This window comes from Crinia signifera, chromosome 5, assembly GCF_055691185.1.
Source record: "Crinia signifera chromosome 5, ASM5569118v1, whole genome shotgun sequence".
Taxonomy (NCBI): Eukaryota; Metazoa; Chordata; class Amphibia; order Anura; family Myobatrachidae; genus Crinia; species Crinia signifera.
Window position 1 is genome coordinate 84,223,216 of NC_139221.1, and position 24,375 is coordinate 84,247,590.

The 24,375-nt window shown below is 44.5% G+C and overlaps 1 protein-coding gene across 2 annotated transcripts in view; it reads right to left on the bottom strand.

The window, feature by feature from the left end:
• The window catches only part of LPIN2 (lipin 2), a 113,223-nt gene that overhangs the window by 35,445 nt on the left and 53,403 nt on the right, over window positions 1-24,375 (bottom strand). For both annotated transcript variants that reach the window (XM_083187569.1, XM_083187568.1), the window contains exons 2-7: window positions 14,423-14,623; window positions 12,029-12,124; window positions 11,296-11,582; window positions 5,128-5,235; window positions 3,581-3,704; window positions 2,507-2,819 (exon numbers count right to left, since the gene is read on the bottom strand). In XM_083187569.1, coding sequence (XP_083043695.1) covers window positions 2,507-2,819; window positions 3,581-3,704; window positions 5,128-5,235; window positions 11,296-11,582; window positions 12,029-12,124; window positions 14,423-14,614 — 1,120 coding nt within the window. In that variant the 5' untranslated portion in view covers window positions 14,615-14,623. The remainder of the gene's footprint in view (window positions 1-2,506; window positions 2,820-3,580; window positions 3,705-5,127; window positions 5,236-11,295; window positions 11,583-12,028; window positions 12,125-14,422; window positions 14,624-24,375) is intronic.

Below are 24,375 nucleotides of genomic sequence, written 5' to 3' on the forward strand. Positions count from 1 at the left end.
TGACCATCGGCCCGTGTGTACGGAGCTTAAGCTATGCCAACATAATTGCACAAATACTCAACAAAATATGTCACATGTATTATGTAAGAATTGCAAGTTAATGATTTACAGGCATCTCTCTTTTCACAGCCAATGCCAGTATGTACGAGTTACAAGTCACTCAGGGACTGAAAACACTAGGTCTATAAGTGAGGTCACAAAAGCAGAAACCTAGAAATAACTGTAGTAGAGTACATACCATCCACCCACGTGATTGCTAGTCAGAATGTTATCACCAGCATGTTGCCATGTACTAAACATCCACATTTAACATGTCGGTATTCACAATGGCATCATTTTGGAATTGCCAGAATTCCATACTGCACATGTCGACATTCTGAATGTCGACAAAATATACCACATGGACAGATGAGGTTAAGTTACTTTGCAGCAATTCTAGAGATCTTCGGTGAACCACACGGCCTTGCAGAACTTCATGTCTAAACTATAGCCTGGTAGCGAAAGAGGTTGATATCCTGATATGTCAGAGCTGGCAGCTTGTCTCACCGAGTCAAACAAGCTTGCTCACTGTGCCAGTAATCACTTCAGGGCAGCTGTCAATAAGATGAAGCTTTACTGAAAATGGATCACACCGCAGAATGACTCGGGAGAAGAGGAGGAGTGTTTTGGAATAGCCATGCCAAAGAATTTAATTAGAATATCTCACTGTGTATGAATTGCTCTTATGAGCTGGTGCTTGAACTATGCACTATGCAAGTAACACACTTACACACACAACCAATGTAAAAGTGGAACCCATTGAATGTGTACTGTACTGTACTGTAGGTGTGTGGTGCCATAAGGCTTTCCTGGATGTCGCTTGTTCCCCCATCAGCATTTTTGCAGTATCATGCTGAAAAGTTGTCATGGATATAAATAGTGGTCAGCACATTGCCAATTTGTTTACCCACATCCAAAATGACAGTAATATGAATCAATTGGGTTAAAACCAGCATGTGCCACTGACATGAAAACAAAATGCTACCGTAAGTGCAACATATTCGCGCACCTACTCAGGGCATCACCCACAGCTGAATAAAACCCTACAGTATGTATAAGCAGATTGTCCTTAAGACGCACCTCACCGGTAGCCAATCAAACGCAAGTCTTTGTCATGATGCTGTGGGAAGTGTGTAACATTTCTGCAGATTATATGAAGGTCACTTGGATTAAAAATGACGGTCATTTTCTAAATAGCACAAGTAGTAAATCCTTGGATTACAGGAATGACTCCAAATGAATTACAAGAAGAATATATCACTGAAGTACAATAATATTTTCTTTCTAAATCAGTTTAAAATAAAATTGGTCACCATCTGTTTGATCAGGATTTTAGAATATTTTATTCAATAAATGTGATTGGGTTTTAGTTTCATTTCACTGCTCGTTTAATAAAATTGTTGTGGACCCCTTACCATTACACTGGAAGCATTGATGTAGCAAAGAAAGGAACAGCCGAAAGCCACAATGTTCGTCTCGCCATCTTTGAAAACCCATGCAGTTCCTCTTCCCTGCCTGGGGTGTCGCTGTCTGCTGTAGTGTTTCTAGCACAGTGTGGTCTGTATATCAGCATTGATATGCAAACCAGACCTGTGCTAGAAACACCACAGCAGACAGCGACACCCCAGGCAGGGAAGAGGAACTGCATGGGCTTTTAAATATGGTGGGTGCTAGAATGAACACTAGAAAAGCCCTAGAGCAGGCATGTCCAACGTTGGCCCTCCAGATGTGGTGAAACTACACATCCTAGCATGCTTTTGCAATAGTTTTAGCATTCTCTAATAGCAAAACTGTGGCAAAGCATGCTGGGATGTGTAGTTTCACAACATCTGGAGGGCCAACGTTGGACATGCCTGCCCTAGAGTCTGTCTAGATATTACGATAATTGGATGCCCCTCTAATACAAGGGGGATATCCAGCTCCAGGGGTGGTGGAAGATTGTTTATTTAGTGTATGAAGATTCTCCTCTACATTTCACTATGGAAATCAACGAGGACTCGTGGTGCATTCTGGGAGCACTTATAAACACATATGAACGTGGCATTAAATGGGTGGGACTAAACCAAAATGTAAGCATCCAAGCGTTTGACCACCATCCAATATAATAAGCACCCTATTGTTAATTCATTAAGGATATTGAAGTGATCTATATACACATAATAAAAGATAGAAATATAGAGAACACTCTAGTGACTGCTGTGTACCTTGGTAACCACTGCGTAACACCGTTTTCTAGTTACTAATATATAAAATACAGAGTATCCTAGTGGCTCACTAGGCCACACAGAAAGCGTTTGGCAGTACATAAGATTGCAGCGGTAACATCAGGATTTACTGCCATATGGAACGCTCAATGCAGGGGGCTGTCATTTTCAGTTTGCTGTAATCCAATTCATTACAGCGCGGTGCCAAGCAGAATTTAAAGGGTTATGATTAACAGTAGGCAGATTTGCAGTGTGATTTGTACCTTTCTTCTTGGATGGGGAGTCTGTTTTTACTGAAGTCTTCATATCAGACACGGTATCCAAAGCCTCGAGTGGAAGGATTTGCTCTGGGGAGCTCAGGGTGGTTTCAGCTGCTGGCAGCTGCTCCTCATCTACGTTAACACTGATAGAATGGGGTCGTGGTTCTGGTTTTAGCACAGTAAAGACAGAGTCCTCTATAGATGCTTCCTCAGCAGCCCCCGACAACGCCTCCGAGCTGATCACCCTAAAGTGTGTGTTCTCAGAGGGTGTAATTGTGGCTGTTCGCGGGTGGTCTGTTCTTTGCTTCTTGTAAACCTTGAAAGACAGGAATTCTGTTACTGGCAGTGTAAATCCTTGGAGGGGTGATAATTATTACATAATTGTTTAAGTAAAGGTTGTTAGGAGAGTATATGAAAAGTATCAAAGATAATTGGAGTGTATTTGACCCTTTCAAGGTCTAAAATGTGCAATGTACAATGTTATTCACAGAATGCTTTCTGAATATCACTCTAAGGAGCCACATAGCTAGTTTTGCATACACATGCTTTCACCAAAACTAAAGGTGCCCATACACTAGTAAGATTTATCTTCAGATCTAGCTGGTTGGAACAAAAACATGGTTATGTATGAGTGGCAGTTTGTCAGTTTTCCAGCATTTCCAAGCAAATGGTCAACTGTCATTTGCTCTCATCCATAACCATTTTTTTGTTCCAACCAGACAGATTTGAAGATAAATCTGCCTGTGTATGGCCACCTTTACTGTACAGGGACACAGAATAGGAAAAGTGCATCTTACAATTACTAGTAAGCTGCGATTCTAATAAATATATATTGCCCTTAAACACATAGCGATGTAGGGGCATTTTCTAAGCGATTTAGTCAAATTAAGTCAGCTCTCTTAGAAAATGCCTGAAATAGCCCCGCGTGTAGGCCCAATTATTCTTGTGCAAACCAACCATAGTTATATTTGTTTAAACATTGTGGCCTACAGCAATTGAAAACTCACTCCGCATTTATACACAGACACAACAGTGGCACAAATGCTGCCTGTGTCAAAACACAAAAACGCCATGTACCTTGGCAGACTCTGGGAAGCCTCCCCACGTCCACTCCATCTGAGGTTCTGCTCTGAGCAATGATTCTGCGGGCTTCACTTCCAACTCTGAATCACTCTTTGGGCCCAAGGAATGGGAATAGCCGCTGGGTGATCAGAAAAGAATGAATGTACTTTGTCATAGGATTCCGTTTCATACATTTTTATAAGAGATCTGCTCCTCAGCCTGCCTCCTCGGGCACATTACCCTCCCAATTCCAACTGGTTTACTTTTGCTGTAAGGTACAGAGCCACTAAAATATAAGCTTAATAAAGGGAAACTAAAAAATGACTTGTAGTCTTTATGAGAGGTCTATATACTATTCCTGGCCAAGACAAGCTAACAGGATATAAATGTTCCTTTATTTTCACATACTGTCACCTGTAACTTTAATTAGTAGTACTATTATAGAAGAACGTAGGAGTTACAGAGTTAGCTGCCATTTAAGATGAGAAACCCAATGACCGCATTATTTATGCTCCCTTTATCACTCCATCCTTTCCTATAGCGACACACTGGCCGGGGCTTATGTATGAAGAACTCTTAAATGAGACTTAAAATCTAAGCACATAGGCGAAGATGTATTAAGCCTGGTGAAGTAGAAGGTGATAACGCACCAGCCAATCAACTGTCATTTTTCAAACAGTTGATGCATTATCACCTTCTACTTTATCTCTTTCCCAGGATTAATACATCTGCTCCACAGGAACATGTATAACCTTCCTGGGTGTGCAAGCTATCTCATAGTGTGAAGCAGAGTAAAAGGATGGTGCAAATATGTTCTCCTACACTCAAAAAAAGGTGAAGACTACACATGTCTCTCTCTAAAACTATGAAGAGCTCCATTTTATAGTGGTACTTATTCCCAGCAGCATATTTAGTTTATACCCCTTTCAGACATACGGCAAAATCCCGGGATTTTTCACGTGCATGCGCACAATCCTGTGACTAGGGTATGTCTGAAAGGCTCTACCCGGGATTTTAGTCCTCTAAAATCCCGGGTCCTGCGCACCTGCAATGGACCCGGGATTTTTAAAATCCCGGGTTTGAACCGGGTCTAAAATCCCGGGTAGTATGTCTGAAAGGGTTATAAGTATTGCAGAGATACTAAAAAACATTTGGTTTCTGTTGGTATTAAACATTACTTTTATACAGCAGCGCCGCAGCCCTCCTCCCCTTTGTAGCTAGGGGCCTATTGCTACCAGCAATATACGTTGCTGTACCATGCGCAATGCCAGGAAGGCTTTGCTGCAGTACTGTATTACTACAGCCCTGTATAGATGGCATAAGCTGCATAGTAAACACAGAAAACAGGGTCCTCACAGCAGAGTCAAGTAATGTTAAATACTCAGTAACATTTCATTATTATCACTGTGATGCTATTAAGGTAAGATGTACTGCTACTAAATGGGGCTCTAAGGCAAGTGTTTTATTTTCCTGAACCCCAGAATACATGACAAATGTACTACACTAGTGTTACACCATTCATGGCTGGGGATTAAATGGTAGACGGAGATCTCATGAAATACCTGTCCTCTGGAGACCAGTCTCCATCAGATAAAGCATAGTGATCCGATGAGTTGTATATGAAAGACTCTCTGTAATTGTCATCCTTTACTGCAGAGCTTGACGTGGATCTGTAAAAATAAAGAAAGATTCAGCCTGTGATAGATTTAATATCATGTATGGCTAATAAAATAATGCAAAGTTCAGGAGCCAGCGCAGCCTTCTGTAGCGATCGGTGCACGCATTAAGAAACTACTCCCACATTTATGTGCCAGCTGTGATTTCTCCTGAGAATTGCACATCCATGGGATACCTCCTGATATTATTAGCAATGTGTAACAGTAAGTATAAGACAGGCAGAACTTCCATCTTATGTTCCTACTCAGTGTAACATTGGTTAGTTGTTGACATGTCTATCTGGGTATCTTTAGAGAATTCGGCTAAAATGCACAATACAGCTCTGATTCATATTGTGCATTAACACCTAACCTTCGTAGTAGTACAGTTAGCATTACCAGACTGTTAGCATGCTTCTGGAACAGGGCAATGGGCTAGAACGTTGTACAGTACGCATACACAGGAGTTCACTGGTCCCCTATACACAGTGGAGACAATCTCGTGTAACTAATATTTTTTGGCTATGTGGTGCCTGAGTGATGCCAGTTGTTCATAGTCCATTAATAGGTTGTATTCTAACAGTTGGGATTACAACATGCCTGTGGTTAGTAGACAGGTGCAGTTTAAAATGAAACAAAAAATGTAATCCAGATAACATTTACCTCCATACTAGATCTATGTAATATACACATCGTGCAGCACAACATAGCCAGCACAAAGACTGTTCTAACCACGTGGCTAAAATAGATAAAAAAGTTAAATTTGTCTTTATTCTGCAGTTAGTTCACAAAAACAAATAAAGCAGCTGTAGCTTTCTATGGGGGCATCAGTTACTATCCTATTAGTAACTGATGCCAACAGGAGGAGCTAACAGAAATCTGTGATAAGGGAAGCCTGCAGGCTTACCATGGGTTGCAACTGAATAGCCCCAGGTATGGCTATAAGCCCAAGGCTAATTGAATCCCTGTAAATGCTGTCATAATAAGGGCAACTAACATGCCTATAAGGCCCGGTGATTGAATAAAATGTTACAAATAAAAGCATATAAACTTGTACAACATACAATGAAGAGAAATCTGAAAACAGTTACAATTCCTTGTAATCCCCCCTGGTGCTGGCCCCATAGTCCTCTCTGCCTGCATGAACATGCCAATGTGCTTTGCACAAACTGAAAATCCAATAATCTCCTAATATACAACAGATCGGACAGCTAAATACTTTAGAGTCATTGGGGATTGGTGTACAAAATACCAACAAGCTAAAAGAATACATTTTATAGTATGATTTTGCAATGTTCTGCAAGTCAGCCTACTAATTTATGGTTTGCTCAATCCAACATGAAAGAACTGAAGGACACCAGAATGTGCTTATTATTTCCAGTGGAGTCTACAATGCGTGCCAATTTACAACACATTCTAGCAAGTTGCAATAGAAACGCTTTCAGGATGTTCATGCACCTCCGTACACAGCTATGCTCGCACACCCCAAATTCTGATGTTGCAGTGATGGGTCTTTACCTACAATCATTTGCCTCCAGGTACCTTGGGTTTTATGTATAAAAATGGTTTCAGCAATAAGGACTACTACCCAGTGAACCAAGTACAGCCTAGGGTTCACATCTTCTCAACACTATCTGTATCCCCTCCCTCTTGGTCTAATTTTAAAGAAAATGTAATATCACCAATATTCTAAAGATTTCGCTTTACAAAAAGGATTCTCCCTGACCGCTTTACTACATTTTAAAGAAAGAGCAATAAGTACAAAGATCCAGTACATTTTGCTATCTACCATGTATGGCGAAGGACATTTTTTCCTACAATTGCTGTTCTCAGAGAAAGATCTGCAGACTGAACACTTCATTTAAATGATCATATTTATCCTCATTTGTCTAAAATCATAGCTACAGCATGAGATAATCCTGCCCATTACCACAGTCAAAGAGAACGGGGTATTGACAAAGAAATAATAGCTTAGAATTTAACATTTACAGTTTCTACAATGGCACATACGCATGTGCACATACATGGTTGTTAATAATGTTTTCTTCTAGTTACAGTAGGAACACACTGTACCAGTATATGACAGGACAGCCAGGCATCTAAAAGTAGTGACATGTAGCCTAACACAAACATATATATGTACATACAATAGTGGAGTGGTGCCCTGAGTAGAAGAAAGTTCTTTAGATGATTCTGTAAATGTCACATATATAATTGACCCAAAAGTCCGTATCGATGGGTTTTCAGCTGGATAAAAACATGTTTAAGTTGTTTTTGTTGTACATTCATGAACGTGTTGTAACACCCAACACTGACCAATTCATTTACCGTATATACTCGAGTATAAGTCGACCCGAATATAAGCCGAGGCACCTAATTTTACAACAAAAAAAACTGGAAAAACGTATTGACTCAAGTGGGACCCTCACTCGAGTATAAGCCGAGGGGGGCTTTTTCAGCATAAAAAATATTCTGAAAAAGTAGGCTTATACTCGAGTATATATGGTATTTAAGGTCTTCCGACTACTAGTACCATAAATTTGTGATATTACTTCTATAACTTGTTCATCTGTTCCTCTATTTTTTTATCATGATTTATCATTCTTTGTCATCTGTATCCTTGTATCATCATTTCTTTGTGATTATGTACAAAAATGGATTTGAAGTCCTGCATTTGCTTATGGATTGTATATATCAGTACAGTAATTTCTGTATGCGTTTTGTAGTTTACATTGTGTTACAAACACATTCATGAACGTACAACAAAAATAACTTGAAAAGTTTTATCCAGCTGAAAGACTCAGTGAAGAGAAAGACAATCGATACGGACATTTGGGTCAATTATTTATGACATTCACACAATCGTCTAAAAAACTTTCTTATACTCAGTGCGCCACTACACTATTGTATATATAGATTCTGTATCCCTTCCATCGCCAACAGAGGTTTGTGGAAAAGGCTGCCTTGTATACTACAATTATATAACATGGATGGATCTATCTATTGATACACACACAGAAAGATTGGTGTCCGCCGGCATGCTATTCGCTGGTATCTGGCGGATGGCAATCCTTGCGCGTCCATTGCCGAGAATGGGGCCCGCAAGCATCTCAACATGCGCACTCCCCATTCAGAGCACCAGGAGCCGCTCGGATGAGAGCGGCTCTATCTGTATACATTATGGGTCTTTCACACAAGCCGGCCAAGGGTAGCAGCCTGATCTATCCACTGAAAAGGATGGCTTAACATGCCAGTGTGTGCACAGGGAGTTGGGCGCCACACACACTATAGGGGCCATGCAGCTTATCTTATATACTGTATAAATTCATTGCCCCAATCGTCTGTCTGGTTATGAATTTGGACACCACTTAGCCTTGGGGTGAAGCAAGCGCAAGGTGCTCCAGTTGGATCCTGGGCAGGTTTTAGGGAAGTTAAGGTTGCAGCTGGAACTCATGGCAGAATACGCTGAACTTTTCTTTGCTGCACAGAACTCTGAGCCCTTACCCTGAAGGAGAAATGCAGGACACAAGGGTGCAAGTCATGTGCAGGACCAGAATAGGTGGCCATACACTACTGCCATGTATCGCAGCAGTGTATGGCCATTCATCCCCCCCACTCTCACATGCGATGTATCACATGCAACCCGTGCCCCGCCGCCAAATTAAGGATCAGACAGCAGTACTGGCCTCTGGCTCAGGTCTGTTGCACACGGGACTGCATGCACATTCCACTTGAACCAATTTCTCGGCACCGATCTGTCAGGATTGGGTGAGATCGGCACAAATTGGACTAGTGTATGGTCACTTTAAGAATGCAACAGCAGTGAAAAAGAAATGGAACAGAGCCAACAGGGGCAATGAAAAACGAAGATGAAGAATAAAAACCAAGCAGGAAAGCTAAAACAAATTAGGGAGCTAAGGACAACAAAAAGCAAGCATGTAATACAACACAGACCTAGGCAGGGAAGGCTGCAGATAAGAAAAAAGCTGGTTCACAGATGAAAGATGTGAGAATACTTTGGATGAACTACTTTTGGAAACACTGCTGTACAGAACAGCTTTTAAAAATGTGCCATTGGTCTTAGGATGACATCTGCTGGTATACGTGGTGAATTACAACTCAAGAAGTATTTCATAGGTCATGTCACTTTGTCCGTGTCTCTCTCACTAAACATACAGGGGGAAATTTACTAAGATGTGTGTTCTACTTCACATGTGATGTTGCTCTGGGCAACCAATCAGAATCGACTTCTTATTTATTTAGCACCCTCTAGAAGACAGTAAACAGGGGTTGTGTTGCCCAGAGCAACATCACATGTGAAGTAGAACACACATCTTAGTAAATTTCCCCCATAGTCATTTTAAGTGGCAATACACGTGGAGTGTGATTTTCTCCACAAAGCCCAATGGCAAAAAGGGGAATAACAGAATATTCAGATATACAGTAAAGATTGGACAGGTTTGTGTCGTTTACGGACAATCCCTGCATTTATTAGGGATTGACAGAAAAGATTAGCCAGACCTACAAGTAAGCTATTGTGTTGTACAAGTGGAGTGCAGAGGCTCAGAAATACTAGAATACAGTAATTCCCCATACACATGGTTCAATGTGGTCTATTTTTCTATTCGATTTTGCTTAACTTATTTGCAAAAATACTTTCCTGTCCTTTGTTTCTGAACATAAGAGTTAGCCATTACAATTTACACCCTATTGTAACATTTTGCAGCAAGGATAATTCAGATTGTGGGGGTTTGTCACTTGTTGCTTACAACAGGTTATTTAATATGTAAAAATAATGGATTTAGACTTTAGCTCATTCTATTTATTCATATAATTTCAATATTCCTTTTCTTACAACTACCGGATTTTAACTGTTGCTATGAAAGTAAAAAAATAATTTACGGCCAATGCAAGAAAATGTTACCGTAGACATCAGGACATCTGTAGCGGATAGTGCCCTCATGTGGAGAAAATACTACACTGCAATATTTAGTGTATTAATGTGCCACATTATAGAAATGATTCTTTTTTCTGAAGCGCGAGAATAAAATGTTAAAAATTGTAAATTATTTTAATGAGCCCGGTTACATTAGGATATTATGCTGTGAAATGCCTGCTGTAGTGGAAGTAGAAGGGTGTGTGGATTCCGATAGACATTCACAGCCAGTTATTCATTTGTTTGCAAGCCCTGATCCCTACAAATTAAAAAGAAAAGGCTACTGGAGGATGGGAAATTAAACACCAAACCGTCAGCACATATTGATAATGTTTTTGCTAACAAAATAAAGGTTAGGTAGACGTAATAATTATGTAAGGAAGCTCATGGATATTACGTTGAAGGTTCAAACTAGAGACTGTGATGCCCTTATGTAGATCACTGTAGCAGAGGCGTAAGTTCCTCCCACTCCCCTGGAGGCAAGCTGAGGTTTGGTTACTCCCCTTAAAAAAAAATTGTGTGTGTACAGTATGTATGCGCTGTGTGACAATGGTCGGGGGACAGGGTCAGTCTGCTTAGATTCAGCTGTCAGCAGCATACAGAATCAGCATTCAACTGTGGGTCCCATATATGGGGGAAATTTACTAATATTGGATATCTATTTCACATGGGATGTTGCTATAGGCAACCAATAAGAATCTACTTATTTATTTAGCACCTTGTAGAAGATAACAGATAGTATTGGATTGGTTGCTCATAGCAACATCAGTTCTGAAATAGTAACCCCATCTTAATATATATCCCCCTAACAGTCCAGCAGCAGTGGCAGGTGCACCATTACAGGCTGAGCGGTACCAGGTGGGAGCTGTCCTGTCCTCTATTCTAGGTGTTATCAGTGCTCCTGGGATGGAGCCAATTGACTATGCAGCCGTAGGTGTGCAGTAGACTGTTGGAAGAGCAGAAGACGCACTTGGATCCCACTAGAACCACACAGGTGTTGTCATACATGCAGGTGCCCCTTCACCACTTTGGAACCACGGCAATTTTAGCTTCAGTTTAATAATACAGACTACAACTTGCATGCACACTGGTGGTGCTGTATCCCCTTATACCACAAAGCTTTCAGTTTGCCAGGTTACCTTGGAGGTGGAATTTGGCTTTCTTCATCAGAGTTTATTTCAATGTCAAAGATTTCATCCACGCCTGGAGGAGCAGGAACATCTTCCTTTTTCTCATGTTTTACTCTCCTTCGCTTCCTCTTTTTCTTCTTTACAGACCCTGTAATAACATTCTCAGGCTCCGTCATATGGGAAAATGGAGGTTGTTTTTCTTCTTCACCAGATTTTGGCAAATGGCTGTGGACATTCTTAAAGAAGTGGCCTTCTGTGGGTATTGGTGAGGTAGCCAAGTATGCAGGAACTTGTTCCTAAAGACAAGGAAGGAAAGGAGTGACTCATGCCAGCAAGTGCACAGGTACAGCTACTATTACTGTGGGCTTACTATGGGCTGTGACAAATATACACACACCTTTAGATTTTATTTCCACAAGAAGATTGCATTCAAATAATGCAGGGGCCAGTGGGTATGCTTAATTAATGCAGGGGCCAGTGGGTATGCTTAATTAATGCAGGAACCAAGTATGTGAGTTTTTGTACTTGGGTACCAATGTATGTTTGTTTTTTCCTCGGTGTGCTGCGAATTGAAAAATGTTGAAATTCACTGCTTTAAATATTACATCTACATAATGTTCTATGCTTTAGAAGACACTGTTCCATATAAAGCACTGACATGTGTTCTGCATCCCTGCGTTTGGGATGCTAGCATACATAAAAGTATTGCTGGGATTGTAAAACCCATGCACACAGCACTTACATTTTCTTCTTCAGTTTCTTCTACAAAAAATGCTTCACCGTTGTCCCCAAGTTTCATGTGCAAATCCACTGGTTCCCCATTGATTTCAATATCAATCTGAAACATAAAGGAAGCCACTGTAATAAATATATTGAAATATCCAACCGAAATGACAATCCAATCGAATCACAAAATAATGACTGGATTTATGACACATGCCTAAGACAATGACTATTACCAAAAATGTTATTAGAACCCATGTTTCTGAAAAGCTGTACTGACCAATGCATCGGAAAATATTAGGTCAGAGACCAGCAATGCATTTACTGTCCAACGTATCTGCCAGTCACAGTATCTTTTGGGTTCCATACCCTTTAACGTTGTAAGTTACACTTGCAGTACTTTCCGCTTAGTCCATGTAGGATGGAAGCCTAAGCAAAGACCCAGACATCTGTGGGAAGCGACAGGTCATTCAGCCATCACATACTCTTGAAACATAAGTAACTGGAAGTTACTATTGTTTACAATGGAAAAAGCATCAATGGAAACACTGTACAGCAGAAGCCTAGAGAGAGAGGGGTGCGCCAGTGGTTCAATTTAGGAATTTGTGCATTGTATTGAAAATAAAAGAATACCATGCAACATATCATTAGGTTTGAAGCACTGTGCCTTTATTACAGATGTGCAGTCAGGTCATTTACCCCCTTTTACACCCGGTATGGCAGCTTTTAAAAAAGGAATGTGGCTTTGCATGACGGCATGGCTACATATCCCTACTCCTGGTTCTGTCACTCTAGTGTGCCAGGAGATGTGGGCTGCAATGCCGACTCCTATACTGTGACAGGAGCCAGGTGCTGCACGTAATGTTACAGTGCCGCACCCACTCCTGTCACCTCTCAGTGAGCGACACCTGGGTGTGGCCTGCAACCCCCTTGTGATGCCATTGCAGATGTGTCCTGCTACGGCTTTGCAGGGTTTTCTCCTGTGATGCTCATAACAGATCAAGGGAGCGCTATACCATATGAGGCTGTGATCCATTTGCAGCTGCAGCTTTCCCATAGAAACTAATGGATCATGAGTGGTATATAAAAGGAAATAAACATTTTCAGTGTAATTAAAAAGGATAAGAATAGGTTAGAACCGAAGAATCCTGGGTTTATACTACTGGTATTAAGCTTTGGGATATTAAATTGCAATGCAAGACTTCATAGAATACAAGAACAGACATCGTTACTACACCCTATACATAAATATATAGTTATAAAAAAAGGTACTTGTGTATTATAGCGGCGCCCCCGATGAACATCGTACGATGAACGCGTCGCATCGCATGCCATGTACCGGATGGCATGCGATGCGACAGGATTTTGACCCCCTATACAATGAAAAATCGTATAAGCACCCTAAAGGGTGCTTTTGAGCACCCTAATGGGTGCTTACAATGTTAAATGCACCCCCACGCCACCCCCCCACTATAAACGTGAACCCGAAGCGTGGCGAGCGCAGCGGTACGCGTCCTACGACCTTTTCATACACCCACTATCCACGTCGGCGTGGAGTTGAGAATAGAATAGTGTGGCGAGCGCAGCGAGCCACCGAGCCGGAAGTGTGGCGAGCGGACGCGGATACCTGTGAAGCCCGCGAAGGGACGCGTTTACCTGTGAAGGTATCCGCGTCCCCTCGCGGGGCTCGCCACGCTTCGGGCTCGGTGGCTCGCTGCGCTCGCCACACTATTCTATTCTCAACTCCACGCCACTGAAGCGTGGCGAGCGCAGCGGTACGCGTCCTACGACCTTTTCATACACCCACTATCCACGTCGGCGTGGAGTTGAGAATAGAATAGTGTGGCGAGCGCAGCGAGCCACCGAGCCCGAAGCGTGGCGAGCCCCGCGAGGGGACGCGGATACCTTCACAGGTAAACGCGTCCCTTCGCGGGCTTCACAGGTATCCGCGTCCGCTCGCCACACTTCCGGCTCGGTGGCTCGCTGCGCTCGCCACACTATTCTATTCTCAACTCCACGCCGACGTGGATAGAGGGGGTATGAAAAGGTCGTAGGACGCGGGCTCGCTGCGCTCGCCACGCTTCGGGTTCACGTTTATAGTGGGGGGGTGGCGTGGGGGTGCATTTAACATTGTAAGCACCCATTAGGGTGCTTAACATTGTATAAGCACCCATTGCTTATACAATGTTTAATCGCATCGCATCGTATGGCATTGTATACCATCATATGCGTTATGGTATACGATGCGATGGGCGCCGCCAAAATACACAAGTACCTAAAAAAATAAATAAAAACAATGTTCCTCATATTTCCTAACAAATATGATGGTTCTTTACTTTTGGTAATAGTTTCTTGGTTTCAAATAGAATCGGACAGATGTGTATTTAGATGTGGTTAGATTGCATATACCTACCACTTTTTCCTTGGAACGAAGGACTCCTAACTTTCCAAATCGGACATGGAAAGGTGAGCACATGTAAGTGCCATCTTGCTGACAGACCACGATCACATCAATGCAGCCAGATAGGGTGGCCTGGTTAATACCTTTGTAGAGTTCTCGGACAGTAACCAGGACCTGCCCGGCAAGTTGTCCAACATAGTTCATAGTTTGAGACTAGAAAGAAAGAACAATGCATTAACAGAAGAACAACAAACGGTATAAATACAATGCAGCCATAACCACGGATTAGTACCATCAAAGTAAGAAAACGCACAAATGGGGTATGATTATATTCGACTACTAACCGCTCCATTAAATTCAGATTCCATTATCTCAAATTCCTATATACACAGCAAGCCCCATACTCCAAATACAGCAAGATAATCTTTGCTATTCACTGGAATAACGGCTAAGTAATTTAACCCACCTCACTTTCATTTGCCAAGAGTTCTTACCACCCTTATGGCTGTAACCCTCAGTCTATTTTCCCAAATAGTCTTACAGTAATTCTCCAAACATTAGTCAACACCACTAATCTGATGGCTGTAATGAGAGACAGCTCATCAGAGTTAAGCCGCCTTTAAGATGTGTATTTCTATGTTAAGCACCTTTTGCCCTATCCTAATTCGGTCAGGTTATAAATTCCAGGCACCACCCTCTTTTTTCAGAGCACCCTTTAAAAACACTGCAGAATGGATGCATTATCCCATGTGAGTTACGGGGGCCTATACCTGCTATATTTTGTACCGTGCAAAGTGATGTGCGCTTCCGTGCATCGCACAGTACAAAAAAGTATGTGCAGCCTGTACTTTTTGAACTAGATCGTATCGCATCTAGTTCACAACACGCGCTGTTATAGCGCATTGCATGCATTTTGAACTAGATGTGATGCGGTCTACATCAAAACGGTGCGGTGCGCATAGCACAGTGTATGGGCACCCTTAGTGTGTCTGGCTCCTAGATTGTTAAAAAAAAAATGGATGCTCACACACAGACACCCTCACACAAATCTACATAAAACAGGGTTGGGCTGCCTGGGTGATCGTGGGTGGGTGGTGGTAGGGTGCTGGGGGTTTGGAGATTGACTTCCCTACATGATCTCTGGGGGTTGGGGGGTGGGTTGTTAGTCTGGCTGCCAAGTGGCCGTGTGGAGTTCAGTGCTGCTGATCAGCATCATTGATCCTCTCCGCTGACAGAAATGGTGCCAGAAGTAGGCAGACACTACACATCCCAGTATGCCCTGCCACATTCTCACTGGGGCAGATGTATTAAGCCTCGTGAAGAGATAAACTGGAGATAAAGTGAAAGGAGATAATGCACCAGCCAATCAGATCCCAACTGTGATATTTCAAACACAGCTGATTGGCTGGTGCGTTATCTCTTCCAAGTTATCTCCACTTTATCTCCAGTTTATCTCTTCTCCAGGCTTAATACATCTGCCCCACTATCGGGGATCTGTAGCTCACTGCTTAAAGGCATACTTGATGGGGCATACTCTGTTGGTAGTCCATGTTTATTTCCTGAAGCCCATTTTCAAACTGGACAAAAAAACACCCATCAGATAATCAGAATCCTAGATGTATTAAGATAATTTCAGGTGTTTACAGGTCTTACTGGAGGCGGTGACTCATGTCCATTTAGGTTGGAGAACTGGGCTGCATTTTACAGGTACAGAATACAGATGGGTACGGTGGAAAGCCAGAAAGCAGGAGACTGAGCACTGGCTTTTGGAAGAGCAGGGTACCCAAACACCACTAATGTAAAACTGAAGCATTGAGAGTGATGTTCAAACACTAGAAACTAGAGAAACACACAGTTCAAGGGTAAGGGGGGGGGGGGGTGGATTATTAGACAATGCCTGGATAGACAGTCAATAGGTCTATCACAAAAGGTTGACAGGTTTAAAAGGTCAAAACTGGTAATGGCCAACAGGGTCACAATGTTGAAATGAAAGATGTAGACATAAAAGGTTAACAAGAGGGGTACTTGTGTATTTGCAGGGTGCCCAATTTACATGCATAGGGCACCGTAGGAAAATCGCATTGCATGCAATTTTTCTGTGCGTTGCGATTTTTCATTGTATAAGCACACATAACACGAGATGTCATGGTACTTCATTTTAAAAGCACCCATGCACACCTCCACTATCCACGCCACCCTGAAGCGTGGCAAGCCCCGCGAGGGGACACGGTTACGCGTCCTCCCAACCTTTTCATACCCCCACTAACCACGTCAGCGTGGAGTTGATTCTATAAAGTGTGGCGAGCGCAGCGAACCACCGAGCCCCGCGGATTACTTTACATGTATTACGTGTCCGCTCGCCACGCTTCGGGCTCGGTGGCTTGCCAGACTTTATAAAATCAACTCCACGCTGATGTGGATAGTGGGGGTATGAAAAGGTCGGGAGGACGCGTAACAGCGTCCGCTCGCCATGCTTCGGGGTGACGTGGATAGTGAGGGCGTGCATGGGTGCATTTAAAATGAAGTACCATCACATCTCATGTTATGGGTGCTTATACAATGAAAAATTGCATCGCATTGCACAGAAAAATTGCACGCGATACGATTTCACTACGCAGAATAGCCCACTAAGCAAATAGCTTAGTGGGCGCCCTGCTAATACACAACAACCACAAGAGGTTTCACATTTTTGAGTGTCAATGTAAACATGGACCCACAAAAAGTGTGCCCCTTCGCTTGCCATGCTTCACGCTCGGCACACTATTAAATTCTTCTTCTACACCAACATGGATGGTGAAGTACAAACAAGCAGGAAAAATAAATCAAGAAAAAGTCAAACTTGTCACGTATCAAACTTTTCGCAAGTCAGATGTCTTGTTCATCACCTATGACCCTGAAAGGCTGATATGGAGAGTGCAGAAATTCTGGCTGCAACCATACAAGTATCTGAGGAAGCTTCCATTAAAAATGTAGAAGCCTCCTGGATCTGTGGGTTTGATACGAAATCCAAGCATTCAAAATCCCGAAGCCGGAATCCCGACAAGGGGGGGCGGGGGTCACTGCGCTCGCAGTGGGCCCTGTGCCTCGCTACGCTCGGAAAACTAATTTATTCTCCCTCTATGGGTGTCGTGGACACCTATAGAGGGAGAAAGTGTCTGGATTTTGGCGGTCGGGATTCCGGCGTCGGGATTTTGAATGCCGGGATTATAACTGCATCCAGTCCTGTTAAACAAGTTGAACAATAGAGGCGGGGTCAGAACCCCTAATGAACTTCTGATGAAATCTGTGAGGCCCATACCACTTGAGACCATATTCACCCAGCATCCGACCTGAGCCGGACGCTTTAAAACACCAGCCGCAGAATTTTTTTTATTTTACGGTTACCTCTAACTTACGGTCCAAGGTGTCCTTAAGTGGGGTGGCCCCTGGGACCGGAAGGACCGTCTTTTTAGACCGTCAAGATACAGAAGAATCCACCATTGGTGGTATCTCCATCTTCCTTCTACCCTCAGGTTGAAGGGAGTAATTAGACAAAAACCTGCAAGGTACCTTAAAGTTGTTGTCTGGATGACACCAGGCCTGCAGCACATGTTCATCCAGCTCCTCAGCTGGAGGAAAAGTGGAAGATTGCTTTTGCTTCTTACCAAAAAAGAGAAGGACGGACAGGAATTTCAGTTTCCTCAGTCACATTACAAGTAATCTTTACCATCTCAATTAAATCTACCAAGCCCTGAGAGGCTTGTTCAGGTTCTTGCTTATCAAACGCTAAAACATCCTCCTCCTCCAGGGGAGCAAATTCACCCTCCTCAAGATCAGGCATATAATCATAATCACCTAAGTCCACAGACTGTGGAAGCAACCTCTTTCTTTGTAAAAGAGGGGGGTTTAATGCCCTTAAAGAGGATGCACCAGCCCTGGGGCCAGAGGTTTTATTAAGCCTTCTACAGCACAGGCTAAAGAGGACTACTGGTTTCTGGATGTCTCTATCTTTTTGAGCTGCTGAGAGCTCAGAAGATAACTGGGACATGACATCAGCAAGCTGTGATGCCCAAACAGGGTTATGCACAGGAGCCTGTGCTAAAGGGGGTTAAACAGTGCATTTATCACAAAGTAAAACTCCCTCTGTAGAAGGTGTAAATTTTTCATTACACTTCTTGCAAGCAACTCTTTTGGAGTTACCCCATGCCAGTGTAAACAATAATGTACACAGATATTACCACACACTACCACACTTAGACAGAGAGTACTGTAGGCATAGGTTTGCCAGTCAGAAGTACTGGAAGGGAGAGACAGTGAAAGAAAAGAGCAGTAACAGAGCCTAAACAGCGCTATCGTACATAATACAGGAAGCGCTATAGCCCTATTTGAAAGACAGCCCAAACCCCACTGTAACTCACAAACTGGGTAGAGCTTTCAGCAGGACGGTCACCAAGAGAATCGCCCAACTGTAGTCTTTGATGGACTACATCAAAGACTACAGCGCAACAAGGAGCCTCCAGCAGAGTGTTCAGCGGCGCCAAAGTACAAAGAAAATGGTCGCCGTGACATGCAAGAACGCCGGGGCTGCTAGGAGCACCGTGCAGTGACTCCGCCTCCATAATGGCGCTAGATTTCAAATAAATCCTCTGCTGCACCGCCGCTTGTGTTCCCTGACCTCTGCTCTAACAGGGAGGCAGGGTAATACTTTCAGTGCTGCGGCACTGCCGTTGGCGGTGGGGGGTTGTGGCAGGCGCCTCGTATGAGAGGTGCCCGTTACATCTCCAGAGACGGTCTCTTTAAACCAGGAAGCCGGGCGCATACTGTGGCAGTAGCCGGCTCCCTCTGGCAGGCTCCCGCGACACAGGCAGATAGTAGCAGCAACTATCTGCCTGTCCGCAATGGCAAATCTTGCTGCTTTATGCCCTAATTACAAAAAAGCCCAGGAGTGAGCTAAATGTCACCTGCTCCTTTTCGGGCACAATCTAATGGCCCCCATACACTAGGGCGACTTGTCCTTAGGACAAGTCGCCCCCGACTTCCCCCTGAGCTTCCCCGGCTGCTCCCCGGGGGAGCTTGATTAGATTGGCACTTGATGTGCCATTTTTTACATGTGATAAATCGTCTCGATTTATCACATGTAAAAAACCCGGGGAGCAGGGGGGGGGGGGGGGCTACAGAGGTGGGAGCTGGTGGGAGCAGGGGGGCTGGGGACGCTGCGGGGGACACGTCTGTGTCCCCCCGCTGCTGGGGACGCTGCGGGGGACAGCGTCTGTGCGGCGAGGCGGTAGAGGGAGCAGGGGGGGCTGGGGACGCTGCGGGGGACACAGGCGGCATAGAGCCGGGCAGGGGGAGCCGGCGGGAGCTGTCAGTGCTAGAAAAAAAAAGCCTATACAATGAATGGGCAGCCTGTGATTGGCTGAGCGCTCTCTCAGCCAATTGCTGACTGGCTGAGAGAGCGCTCAGCCAATCACAGGCCGCCCATGCATTGTATGGGCTTTTTTTTTTTTATTCAATACTGACAGCTCCCGCCGGCTCCCCCTGCCCGGCTCTATGCCGCCTGTGTCCCCCGCAGCGTCCCCAGCCCCCCCTGCTCCCTCTACCGCCTCGCCGCCCCACTAGGTCCCAAGTCGGGTGGTCGGACGTGCAGCAGGTCCGACCACCCGACGCAGATCCGATGCGCACGGGACTGCGCATCGGATCTGAGGGGACATCAAAACTAGCCGATTTTGGTCCGATTTCGGCCAGATCCGACTGATCTGGCTGAAATCTGACCAAAATCGGCTAGTGTATGGGGGCCTTAAGACTGCCTGGGAGAAGTAGAAGGGGAGGAGTTGGTCACACTAATAAAGGGATTTTTGTAAGAACTTACCGTTCGAATCCCTTTCTCTGATATGGTCCTGGTGACACAGCTTCACATTGGGATGTAGGAGGGTCCGCAGGAGCCAGGCACCTATCCTAAAGCTTTTGGAGGGTAGGCTCCTCCCCTACTGCATCCCAGATTCCTCAGTTCAATCTTTCAAAGCCACTGGAATACATTAACTCAGTACAACGCCTGCACATATCATATGCACAATTTTAAATTTAACTTTTCAACCAATTATAACATGAAACATCATGAACACTGGCATACTTACTGAGCGTAAGGGAGGGATCGCTGTGTCACCAGGACCATATCAGAGAAAGGGATTCGAACGGTAAGTTCTTACAAAAATCCCTTTTTCTCTTTCAATGGTCCTGGTGACACAGCTTCACATTGGGACGTTCCAGAGCCGGTCCTTTTGGGTGGGTACGCTCAGGTCTGCAGTTCTCATCACTGCTCGCCCGAATGATGCGTCCACCGACGCGAACTCATGGAACCTATTGAATTTGGCAAAAGTATGAACAGATGACCAAATGGCAGCCCTGCAAACCTGCTCAGCTGTTGCCCCAAGTCGAACCACCCAAGAGGTGGTAACCGACCTGGTGGTATGCGCATTAATCCTGGCCGGTACAGGCCTACCAACTTTAGCATATGCAAACGCAATAACAGAGCGCAACCACCTAGCAATGGTCTGCTTAGAAGCAGCCCAACCAATTTTGTGAATGTCATACAAAACCATTAAAGTATCAGTCTTTCTGACACTCTTAACTCTGTCCACCTAAACGCGCAAGACGCGCACAACATCCAAATTCCTCAATTTGTCCCTTTTCCTAGAACCCTCTGGGGGTTGAAACACAGGCAGAACCATCTCCTGATTTAGATGAAAAAGCAGAGACTACTTTTGGTAAAAATCTTGGGGTACTGTCCGAAAGACAGCCCTATCATCATGACATATAAGTGAGGGAGACTTGTAGAACAAAGCTCCCAACTCCAATACTCTTTTTTGCTGACGCCACCGCCAACAAAATACCAGCTTCCCTGTAAGGAAACTAAGGTCAGCCAACCTTAACGGTTCAAAAGGCGCCTTTTTAAGGTACTCCAGAATCAGAGATAATTCCCCTGGCGCTACTGGTTGCTTGTAGGGAGGGTTCAATAGAGAAAACCCCCTGCAGGAAGGTCTGACTTCCAGTATTAATGCAACCCTTCTTCGGAAAGAAATTGACAAGGCCGAGATATGTACTTTGAGTTACAGAAGGCTTAACCCAGAGGAAAGTCCATTCTGTAAAAAACTCCAACAATTTTAGCCACTTTAAATCGGGATGTGTGTGATTTCTATCTTTCACACCATCGAATATAGGTCTTCCAGACCCTATAATAATTTTCAGAAGACTCTCTGGCTTTAATCCTCGTGTTAACCCCCCACTCTGAGCATCCTATATTCCTCAAAATGGCGGTTTCAACTGCCAGGCCATCAAAATTAATCAAGCTGAATCCAGATAGTTAAACGGTCCTTGTCTTAGACGGTCTGACCTCAGAGGTAGACGCCATGAGTCCACAGAGAATTTCTGAAGCCTCGAGTACTAGGACCTCCTTGGCCAATCTGGGACCACTAAAATTACTGGAATTGTCAGGGCCTGTATCTTTTTCAACACTCTTGCCAGCATTGGAACTGGTGGAAAAACATAAAGAGAATTCCCCTCCCAGGGGATAGACATGGCATCCACCGCTTCTGCCAGTGGATCCCTCATCCTGGCATAAAACCTGGGTACCTGATGGATGAATCTGGATGCCATCAGGTCCCCCTCCAAGGTTCCCCACCTCCATGTAATCTGGTGGAATACTTGTGGGTTCAGGCTCCATTTCCCTTCCATCAGCTCCTTCCTGCTCAGGAAGTCGGCCTCTATATTCTCCATTCCTGGTATAAATATTGCTGATAATGCTGGAACATTCTGTTCCGCCCACAAGAAGATTCGGGACACCTCCCACATAGCCAGCTTGCTGCGTGTGCCTCCCTGGTGGTTCAGATAAGCCACAGCTGTGGCGTTGTCGGTCTGAATCCTTAAAGGGAGCCTCTGCAACCTGTCTCCCGCTAGAGAAAACACTTTCCACACAGCTCTCAGTTTCAAGATACTGATCGGTAAGGCAGATTCCTATGGAGTCCACAAACTCTGCAGACGCAGGTCCAAGACTACTGCCCCCCCAGCCCCTGAGACTGGCGTCGGTAGTGACTACCAGCTAGCTCCAGGACTGCAGTGACCAACCCCGCTGAAGGGAGTCCACGTCTGTCCACCATTTCAGGGAGGCTCGAGTTTCCGAAGACAGCACTCTCTGTTCAGATTTCATGGTCTGTGTGATTCCTGACCAAGCCTTCAAAATATTCCACTGGAACACCCGAGAGTGGAACCTGGCAAACTGCCGCGTCTCGAAAGACGCCACCATCTTCCCCAGCAGCTTGAGGCACCTCCATACTGATGTGCTCCGAGAGCTGAGAATCTCCTGGACTAAGGCAACCAGATCCCTGGCCTTTGCCTCCAGTAAAAATACCCGATGTAGATGGGTAACCCGAATGACCCCCAAGAATTGGAGTCTCTGTGACGGCACTAACTGAGACTTTTGTAAGTTTAAAAACCAGCCGTGAGCCTGCCAAAAACCCAATGGCTTTTGCCAAGTGACTCTTCAACATGTCTGCTGACTCCGCTCTGAACAGCAGGTCGTCCAAATATGGGATCACGGTGTTTCCCCTCAGTCGAAGCACAGCCGCCATTACAGACATTATCTTGGTGAATACCCTTGGCGCTGAGGCCAGGCCGAAGTGCAACGCCTGGAATTGCAAGTGTATGGTCTCCTATCTCAATAGGGCCTGATGTCCTGGGTGAACAGGAACATGAAGGTACGCGTCCTGGACATCCATGAACGCCAAAAATTCTCCCTGGTCCAGACTTCACAGCACTGACCATAGAGACTCCATTTTGAAATGGTCTACCCACAAATGGATAATTAACGACTTTAAATTGAGAATCGGTCTGAAAGACCCGTCTGATTTGGACACCCGACACAGTGGAATAAAAGCCTTTTTTCCATTCCGCTCTGGGGACCGGGATCACCACATCCTTCTCTAAAAAAGAATGAGCCGCTCCCAAGGGAGCTGTACGGAGCCGAGCCCCTTTTGGAATTGGCGTGGGAATGAATCTTCTTGGAAGAAGACCCTTGAAGGGAATTCTGTAACCCTGGGTTATAATTTCTAACACCCAAGAATCCCGGTCTAACAATGCCCATGCGTCTTTGAACAGTGTCAGATGTCCCCCCATCTAGACCACCGCCGGGCAAAACCCTTGGCAGTCATGCAGATGGTTTGTCCTCTCCTTTATGTTTGGTTTCTTATTTTTTTAAAAGGAACCAAATTTAGACTTTAGGACCTTTCCCCTGAAGGGCTGCCCTCAGAAAGACGCACCTCCTCTAATGGAGGGCCGCAAGGCTGGCCTGAAAGCAGAAAACCTTGATGTCTGCTTGGCTGCAGGGACTGGCAGGAAAGTACTTTTGCCACCTGTGGCCCGCTTAATAATCTCTTCCAGTTCAGAAGCAAATAACAGCTTTCCTTTAAAAGCTATTTTCTCTAAGGCTTTCTTAGACACATTATCTGCCTCCCAAGCCTTAAGCCAGAGCACTCTCCTGGCATTTACAGACCCTGTGGAAACTCTGGCAGCTATTTTGAGAGCTTCCTCTCAGACTCCAATACATGCTCTGCAGCCGTTTTTAAGCTTCTCTGCAAGCAATAACACACAAGGGTCAGCGTGTAAAATAGTGCACAAATTACTGGCCCACACGATCATGGCCTTAGAGACCCAGGCTGAAATCATCAGAGGGCGTAGGGTGTATCCCACCCCTTAAAATAATGCTTTGAGGTTACCCTCCAGCTTTTAGTCTGCGGGGTCCTTAAACGCTGCTACCCCTTGTACTGGTAGCACAGTGGCTCCACCTGAGGTCTTGATACACGTGCCACAGAAGCATCTACCACTGGGACTTTTTTCCCGAGGTCAGCATGCGCCTCAGGCATGGGGTACAGGCTTAGAAATCTTTTAAGTATCTGAAGCCTTTTATCAGGGGTTTTTTAGGCCCCTTAGCAGGG